The sequence below is a fragment of the Cricetulus griseus genome, chromosome 9, assembly GCF_003668045.3.
Source record: "Cricetulus griseus strain 17A/GY chromosome 9, alternate assembly CriGri-PICRH-1.0, whole genome shotgun sequence".
In the NCBI taxonomy this organism is placed as follows: domain Eukaryota; kingdom Metazoa; phylum Chordata; class Mammalia; order Rodentia; family Cricetidae; genus Cricetulus; species Cricetulus griseus.
Genome location: NC_048602.1, coordinates 14034010 through 14043889, shown reverse-complemented (window position 1 = coordinate 14043889; position 9880 = coordinate 14034010). Strand labels below are relative to the sequence as shown.

The following is a 9880-nucleotide window of genomic DNA, read 5'->3' as shown; positions in this document are numbered from 1 at the left end:
ATCTGAAGAAAGGAAAATATCTGGAGAATTTTTACATAAACCTCACATAAACACAGATGGAATTATAATGTTCATAGCTTCATTCAATGAGGGAAAATAATTTTCAATTAGTTTACATTTTTGCTGTGTCTCAGTGTCTGGTCGGGGACCTAACTCTGCCTATGTAAACAGCTGAATTTTACTCAGACATCCACTCAGGTCTTCACATATTCAAGCCTTCTATTTCCTCCCACACCTACTTCTAATGATGCAAACCGTTACAGATTTTTTAAAGTCAGGTGTTTTGCATTTTCAGGTCATGATTTCTGGCATTTTTTGTACTGCAATTCCTGACTCTTATTACACTACAGTAGTATAAAATGGATGTTAACCAATCCAAGTCAGCAGTAATTGAAAACATGTTACATAGTATTTATTGATAATTGGGAAAATGGGAATAAACATTAAGTTTAAAAAAGCTATAATACATTCTATAAAACAGCAAACAAGATAAATACAAGGAGAGTTATATGAATAATATTATCAATAAGAGTTCAATATTCTGTTCCAAAAAATACACAGAAAATTCTGCAGTGATGTTGAATTGGATGGTTATCAGTAAATTTACACTGGCATAACAATTCATATTTTAAATTACTTGTGACTTCAACTATTATCAAAGTTATTCTATATTATTTTAATAAATGTTTTAACTGTATTACAGATTGATATATTCCTGCATATGTAAATTGTTTTCAAACAACATTTCTGTGAATAGCCATTTTTTTGGGAATAATGCTTTTAAAATGAGAAAGATCCTAAAGCTTCATAATGCCACCCACCTAACTCAATAAAGTTTCAACACATGATAAATGGTTTCTTCAACTACTTACATTGTAAATAACCTTATTTTTGTATGATTTTTGAGAAAGCAATTCCGTATTGAGTTGGTCTCTTTCATAAACTTCCAAATATGCTCTAAATTTTGAGCTTCATTTAAAAAATTTAAAACACTGTACATTTGTTATGTTTCTTTCCATTGGCGATGCTTTGTTGGGTTTCCCTATCTGAGGATTCCTGAAATCTTGCCATATTTTTATTATTGTGAGTGTACTTTTAGTATGGATTCTGTGATGATCATTAAGACTTAATCACCCAGAAGAGGTTTTCCCAAGTGCTTCACATTTCTAAGCTTTCTATACTGTATGGATGTAGTGAGTTTTTGCAGAGATGAGTAATGGAAAAAGGACATACCATGTAACAGACTTGTTAAATATGAAAGATTATGACTTCTCTGGTTGAGCTGTGTTTTTAAACATGAGAATCATGGGCACACACTTGCCATACTTTGTATATTTTAGCATTTTTAATGGATTATTCATTGATGAAATATAGTGAGCTCTTAGTAATGATTTGCCACATGTTTCCAATTTCAAGGCTTCTCTCCAGTATGAAATTTTCATGAATTTGAAGTGTTGGGCTCCATTTAAATGAATTGTCTCATACAATACACTTTTATGGTATCTCTAAAGTGTGTATTGTTTGAGGAAATTGAAGTTTTGAGCTCTGTTAAAAGGACTTTCCACAACATGAATATTATCAAGTTTTCTCTCCATTGTGTATTCTTTGATGACCTTGAAGATTTGAGTCTTTCATAAATGACATGCCACATACATTACAATTGTAAGATTTCTTTCCAGTATGTACATTTTGATGAACTTGAAGATGTGTGCTCTTTGTAAACGATGTTCCACAATCTGAACATTCTTAAGGATTCTCTCCAATATGTATTCTTTGATGTACTTTAAGATTTGAGCCATCATTGAATGACTTTCCACAATATGAACATTTGTATGGTTTCTCTCCAGTGTGTATTCTTTGATGAACTTGAAGACCTGAGCCAAAAGTGAATGACTTTCCACAATGGGAACATTTGTAAGGTTTCTCTCCAGTGTGTATTCTGTGATGAACTTTAAGATATGAGACATAAGTAAATGACTTCCCACAATGTGAACATTTGTAAGGTTTCTCTCCACTGTGTATTCTTTGATGAACTTGAAGCACTGAACCAAAAGTGAATGACTTTCCACAATGTGAACATTTGTAAGGTTTCTCTCCACTGTGTATTCTTTGATGAACTTGAAGCCCTGAACTAAAAGTGAATGACTTTCCACAATGTGAACATTTGTAAGGTTTCTCTCCAGTGTGTATTCTTTGGTGAACTTTAAGATTTGAGCCATCAGTAAATGATTTCCCACAATATGAACATTTGTAAGGTTTCCCCCCAGTGTGTATTCTTTGATGACGTTGAAGATGTGTGCTCCTTTTAAAGGACTTTGCACAGTCTGAACATTTGTAAGGTTTCTCACCAGTGTGTATTCTTTGATGAACTCGAAGATCTGAGCCATTGGTAAAGGACTTCTCACAATGTGAACATTTGTAAGGTTTCTCTCCAGAATGTATTCTTTGATGAACTTGAAGACATGTGCTTTTTTTAAAGGACATTCCACAATCTGAATATTTGTAAGGCTTCTCTCCAGTGTGTATTCTTTGATGAACTTTACGATTTGAGGCTTTCTTAAAGGACTTGCCACATACTTTACATTTGTAAGGGTTTTCTCCATTATGGATCCTTGGATGAACTTGAAATGTTGAACTCTGAGTAAAAGTCTTGTCACATACTTCAGACATTGAAAACTTTTCTTCTTGATTTTCTGTATTGGGGATATAATTGTCATTATAGGATTTGAAGGGAAACACCTTTATACAGTATGTTACCCCACTTAAACACATGACAAATCTTTTGAAAAATATAAGGCACTTTACTTTTCTGAATACTTGTTAAAATATTTGTATGTGTAAAAATAATTTAACTGTCATTAGGAATAGATGGTATAGAGCTAGGCCACGTCTCTTTGCATGCTGTGACTATATGCTTTCCTTTTTTGTTTCTTGTCTATTTTTTATTGTTAAATCAATTTTATTTTGTCTACCAATCCCAGTTTCCTCTTCCTGGAATACTACCACTCCCCCACCTTCTCTCAAACCCACCAGCATCCTATCCTCAGAGAAGTTGATACTTCCATGGGGAATCATCAAAGCTTGCCACATAATTTGGGACATGTCCAAAACCTTCCCCTCTGTATCTAGGTGGGTTATCTAAAAGGCCAGTTCATACACTAGTGATAATTAATGGTTCCAGTGCCAGTAGCAAAATAAGCTGCCCAAGACCCTAACTGTCACCCACATTCAGGGGGCTTATTTCAGTGTTATGCAGGTTCCCCACCTGTCAAGACTAGACTCACTGAGGTACCACATGCTTGGTTCAGCTGTTTCTGTGTGATTCCCCAACATGATCTTGACTCCATTGCTCATATTATCACTCCTCCCTCTCTATAACACAATGCTTAGCTGTTGATCTCTGCATCAGGTTACATGAGTTAGTGGATGGAGGCTCCATGATGTTAAATATGACAGTATTCAATGTGATTTTAGGGGAAGGTCAGTAATATGCCCTTTCAATTATTGCTTAGCTTCTTCACTGGGCTCTTTTTTGTGGATTCCTGGAATTTCCTTATTGCTAGGTTTCTTGTCAATCTGTTAATGCCTTCCATTAACAAAGTGTCACTTCCTTGTTCTCTCTTTCTGTCTTTCCCCCATCTTTATATTTCTGATCACTCATCTCCTCCCTCTTACCGTTATCTGCTGCTCATTCTATGACTATCCACTTCTCTCCCCCAACTCCCAAGTACACCAGGAGATCTTGTGTATTTCCTCTTCTCAGTTGATGAAGAAAGAATTTATTGGACAATGGGAGGGCAGAATTTAGCTAGGCGTTAATGTCAAACAAAAAGGCAGGGAGAAGAAAGACATTGTGAAGAAACAACATGTAGCCCTTAATATCACCTAGTGAAGCCAAAGCCACAGATGAATATAAATGGGTGACATAGGAAAACCTCTAGCACAACATCTGCTACCATTGGAGCCTTGGCCCTACTCACACCAGGAGAGGTGAATGACTTTGCTCCCACTCGAGCCCCTTATATTATAGACCCTAATTGCCTGGGTCACATAGTACTCCCCACACCTGCCCACTGAAGCCTCAGACACCTGGACCCAGCCTACCCACACATCAAATCATCCACCACTACATCTTTTGTCATTGAACCATTTTCCCTATCTCTACCTAGAGAGGTGAGTGACACCCTCAAACTGATCACTGGATGGTGGCCCTTTGCCTCTAGATCCTAGTTGCCTGGGATATATCACATGTACATCCTACCTCCTTAAAAGCCAAACAACTGGGGACATCATTCCCACGAGCCAAAACATCCAACAAATTTTTAGTATAAAGTATCCAGGAAAATCAGGGACATTGCAAAAAAAAAAAACCCAAAAAACCAAACCAGAAAATAATAGTTATAGTAGAAAGTGATGATGTCCATCTCAAGGTCAAAGAAAACATATTCTACAAAATCATAGAAGAAAAATTTTCCAACCCAAAGAATAAAATGCCTATGAAATGAAAAGAAGCTTACAGAACACCAAATATACTGGACCCAAAATCAGTCCCCTCCAAAATATTAGTCAAAACAAAACATACAAAATAAATATAGAATGTTAAAGGCTGCAAAGGAAAAAGGCCAAGAAACATACAAACACAGACATATCACAAACATATCACTGACTTTTCGATGGAAAATCTGAAAGCCAGAGGACTTAGATACATGTTCTACAGAGACTACCCCTTCAAAGCTCTCAATTGCTATAGAGGGACAATATCATAAATTCTATGAAAAAAAAAACATTTAAAAATATTGCCCAAATCCTGCATTACAGTAAGCACTGGAAGGGAAACTCCAATCTAAGCAAGTTAGCTACACTTACAAAAACAATCAAATAGATAATACAACATTATCAAAATTCCAAAAAAGGGAAACACACACCCACTCACCCACACCCCCCCCACACACAAACCACACACAAAATGCCACAAATAAAAACAAATCCAAAAGTTAAAAGGAATCAACAGTGAAATGTTGTAAAAAATTATTAATATCAAGGGTCACAGTTTGCCTATAAAAAGACACAGGTGAACAGAATTTACAAGAAGACATAATCTATCTTTCTCCTGCATATAAGAAATACAATTCAACTTGAAAGATAAAATTACCTCAGATTAAAAGTTTCAGAAAATTTTTCTAATCAATTGGACCTAAGAAAGAAGGTGGTGTAGCGACCCTTATGTGTAAAAAATTAGTGTTTAAAGTAAAATTAATCAAAAGAGATGAAGAACGTCATTCCATATTCATCAAGGGAACAATTCACCAAGAAGAAATCTCAGTTCTGTATATCTATGCCGCAAACACAAATACATATATTTGAAAGAGAAATATTACTAAACCAGATATACAATGCTAAGCACTGAGCTGAACTCCTGGAGTCCATTTGTGGAAAAGCAGGAAAGATGAGCAAAGAGGTCAAGACAATGTTGGGTAAACCCACAGAAACAGCTGCGCTTAACATGTGGGAGTTCACATACTGCAAATTGACATCCAGGACATTGGAGCAAAACCCAACTTGGCCTCTAAAATTGGGTGCCAGTTTTGGTCACTGGACAGTCTATGGGCCACTGGCAGTTGAATCGATATTTATCCCTAGTTTTTGTACTGGTGTTTTAGTGTCCTTTTCTTATGGATGGATACCTTTCTCAACCAAGACATGTGTGGGCTGTGTTCTGCCCCCAGATGTGGGACAGAGTTGATGATTCCCCATGAGAGGCCTCACCCTCTCTAAGGAGTAAATGGAGGTGCTGTGAAGGGGTGCATTTAGGGAGAGTAAGAGGAGGTAAGGGTGAGGGAAATATGATTGCTACATAAGATGAAATTATTTAATTTATGTAAAAAGTAAGAAAAATAGAAAATGATTAATTTCTTAGAGAGAATTAGATAATAAGAAGCCTAAGACCTTAGCCAAACAATTATAAGTAAAGATTAATCCTCAGAGTGGTTATTTCCAAACCAAATTGTAGACCCAGAATATATAGAGAAAGTAATCTAGTAGGACCATTTCCCAGACAGAGAAGTGTCTCCTCCACAATTGGTACTAATGGACTGGAGGAATAGTTCAGCCATTAAAGGCCAGGCTCAAAACCAAAAATAAAAGTTACCAACATTGATAAAAATTTCTACATAAAGCCTAAAAAAACAGCTTCTTGATAGCCACGAATTTTCAGATATACTCTGTTGCTGCTGGTGATAAGACACAAGGCTCCTTTAACAAATGGTTTCTTCCTGCTGTGGCATTCAGGCTTGAGCAGAGCATGGCAGATTTCCTCCACAGTACACAGAGACATTTCCAAGCCAAGTGGTGTGCAACATGGCAGACACAAAACTTTTATGGTTAGCATGCCATATACTGCTTCCCAGAGCTGGTGGTAAATGGACCTTTGACATATTGAAAGAGAGAAAGGGAAGGAACCATTATGCAATATGGGGGACCAAATAATTCTTTTATGAAATATTTTGGGTCCCAGCCTCCAGCTTCAGCAAAGAGTGGCACTGGAAAGCTCAGGCCCACTATTCTATTGTTAATGCCAGTAGAGCTACTATTGTTGACCATGGCCTCAGGGTAATATGGCTCCTAATTTCCATCTCTATGCACCTAAACATCTGAGTAGGCCTGAACCTGGGCAGGGAGATCAGAGAGTATTAGTAACTTGTGAGGACAGAAGGTTAGGAGTTAGGGGCAAGCAACCAGAGCAGAGAGAAGAAAGAGAGAAATATTTCCCTGGTGGTCATGACAGCACAGTTAAGAAACTCCATAAAAGATGGATAATAAAGAAATGAGTCTAGTTGTACAACATGGAACTGAGAGCACTCTGAAGGTGACAAGATGCCTGTGATTGGTCTTTATCACCCCTGGGTTGCTAGGAGCTTCCAGGTCCACACCCCCATTCAGCCAGAACTTCATGGATTAAGGCTGAGACATGCTGAGTCATGACAAAAATCCAGGGTTACCACAACCCCATGGATTACCTTTTTAAAAAAAACTCTTTTTCATAAAATCAATTGTGGATACACAATAAGGACAGATTCATACAAAAAGACCTGTAAATAGTGTTTAAATGATGTACATAAACTTGATAGAAAAAGAATAAAAGACATAGATTAAAGAGTAATTTAAGATAATACAATATGGTGCTTAAAAAATAGAGAAATAAACATTCTCATTTTGATGTCAAGATACCTTTAAAATGTATATGTTGTTTTAGCTTAGTAGTCCCCAGTATCAAATGTCTGTGTAGCCAAAAAATTAAAGAAAACACAATAATATATATAACCCAGACTCTCCATGAATATTTCATCTTTATTTGGCCACAGATACTGACTGGCCTAGAAGATATGTACAAAATTGGCACAGATGTTTTCACAATAACTAACAAATATTTGACTGTCTTATGGCCAAATCCATTGTTGGAAAACATATCCGACACTGTATTAGACCCAAGAAACTGAGACCAAATTGCCTTGGGCACTAGATGAAAAACTATTATTATTCCACTAAAGGAGCATGACAGCAAACTAATACTATACTGCTGAACCCAGAGATTGGTACCTTTCTCATACTTCACTAGAAAAGTTTCGGAGAGAACATAGAGGAAAGAAACTATAAATGAATGACTCCAATGAAGCAGAAGCTTATAAACAGTATAGGGCCAATGAACATACAATTACCAAGTCTGTGACAGAATGGACAAAACCCACACAAGCTCAAGACAGCCAAAATGCCAGCTTGTTCACTAAAATAGATCTAAAGACATAAATCATTGACAAGTACATATATGGGGTCTCTAATGACCAGGAGTCGTAAAATCTGGTTTTATTTTGGTTAATCCAGGGTATAGCAATAATATTCAAAGTGTTTTCTTCCAAAATCTTGGCCAGAACACATTTTCCTCTATTTTTTATGTATTTTCTGATAATGTGCTGACAGAATAAGATGGGATAGGGAAATAATGACACTGGGTTAATGTATTAAAGTGATGGATGTCAAGGAGGTTAAGAAAGAAAAAAATGATGCAGATATATTGTAAAAATGTAAAAAAAAATATAGAAAAACACTAGAAAACATAATCCATTTTTCACTGACATATTTCTGAACAATTCAGATATATATTAGAATACAAAATAAAGCCATTTATACATTGCCAAAATGCTATTGGCAAAATAAATTATTATCTAATCACTATTCTGATGAAATGTAGGAAAACAAATGTATGATCCCCTGTGTGCCAGAACCTAGCATAAAATCATAAAATGAATACTTGTGCATCACTTCAAGTAAGAAGCAGGGCTAATGAAACTGCAGTTGTTGTTCATTCATTGCATTGTATCCCACACATGAACCATTGTTCCCTTTCATCTTACCTGGTTCCAGGACTTCTGATTCCTCTATATTCACCATCCAGGGTTCTTTGTATTGTTCAAGACAGGTGACTAATTCTGGTTTTGATACAGAAAGTCCTATGAATTAGAAGAGATGTGTGATAATTTCTTTGCATAATGTAGAAAAGATTTGTTTTACAACCCAGGCTTGTATACAGTGAGCATAATGGAGTATAAAGAAAGACTGTTACTTAACAGTCCTATTAGTACTTACTTGACAGTTGTTGTCAACTTTTAAGAAATTAAAATTAATTTTGTATGCCTTCAACTTTCCTTCAATTAAACAATATCAAATATATAATTGTTGGATTCAAACTGTATTCACACTTTATTTCTCCGGAATAACCACAAAAATAACATAGGGGATTTAATTATATGTTAGGCTAAATTAAAAAATCGTTTAAAATTTCATAAGACAAAATTCAGTAAATATTACACTCACCAATATCAAGGAATAATTGGGAACTGGAATTCATTCATAGAAAACAACTCAAAATTATAATACAGGAAGTTAGACATTCCTATGGTTAAGCAGTAATCAGAAAATGATTTATTCTCACCTACAGAAACCAGGTTGCTGTAATTCTCCAACATAACACCTCTGTACAAATACCTCTCAGACGTATTCAAGCATTCCCATTCCTCCTTAGAGAAAATGATGGCCACATCCTCAAATGTCAACAGATTCTGAAATGAAAATTGTTTCTCCTTACAATGATGGTTTGAGACCTTAATTTTCCCAAAAGGAAAGACTAAGGAACTTGCTATTTTATCAGTAATTAATCTGCAATTTTCAAATCTATATGTTATGAGGGAGGTTGTGGTCACTAATTAACAGAGATCAAAGTACCCAACATATAAAATCCTCATGAAATTTGTGCCTTTCTCAGTGATAAATATCATCTGAAGTTGTCCTCAGTAGGAATTGAGTATCGATATTAATCACTCATGTCAGAAATTTTGTAAATCTTTCAGAGCATGCATCGATGCAGATATGTCATACTGGGAAAAAAGAGCCAGGGAAGGGTGGAAAGTGAGATAAGGCATAGAAATCAGAGTGATAATAAAGAATCTCTTTTGAAAATGCAATAAAACCTGAAAACAGATTTCTTATAATAAGGAGCTATAGTGAATGTTGATCTGTGCAAACGACTTATTTCTCTGTGGACTGTAAACCTGTCACAAACTTGTGCACACATTTACCTGATAACAAGCCATCTGTCAATCTGCTTCTTTATGGATATTTTCAAGAAATTTATCTTCAAGTTTCACCTTCCTGATAGCATTCTGTGTGTAAGTTGAAAGCACCTTCATTCCATGCTACCACACTCAGAGACTGGAAAGCTGTGTAAAGATGTTCCACAATAGAGATGCAAAAACCATGAACTTTTACAGAGTGACCAACTCTTAGTTTTTCCTCTCCTTCATTTGTAGGTTCTATTATTCCAGTGGAT

The 9880-nt window shown here is 35.8% G+C and overlaps 1 protein-coding gene across 1 annotated transcript; it reads right to left on the bottom strand.

The window, feature by feature from the left end:
• Positions 1–521: 521 nt before the first annotated feature.
• Positions 522–2772, bottom strand: LOC113838891 (zinc finger protein 239-like). The gene has a single exon (XM_027434399.1). It carries the CDS (start codon positions 2770–2772, stop codon positions 1747–1749), a length of 1026 nt encoding a protein of 341 aa, XP_027290200.1. The 3' UTR covers positions 522–1746.
• Positions 2773–9880: the final 7108 nt, after the last annotated feature.

What these genes read in the sequence shown, in the direction of transcription:
- LOC113838891 (XM_027434399.1), bottom strand. Translation starts at nt 2,772, where the DNA reads ATGTGTTTAAGTGGGGTAACATACTGTATAAAGGTGTTTCCCTTCAAA.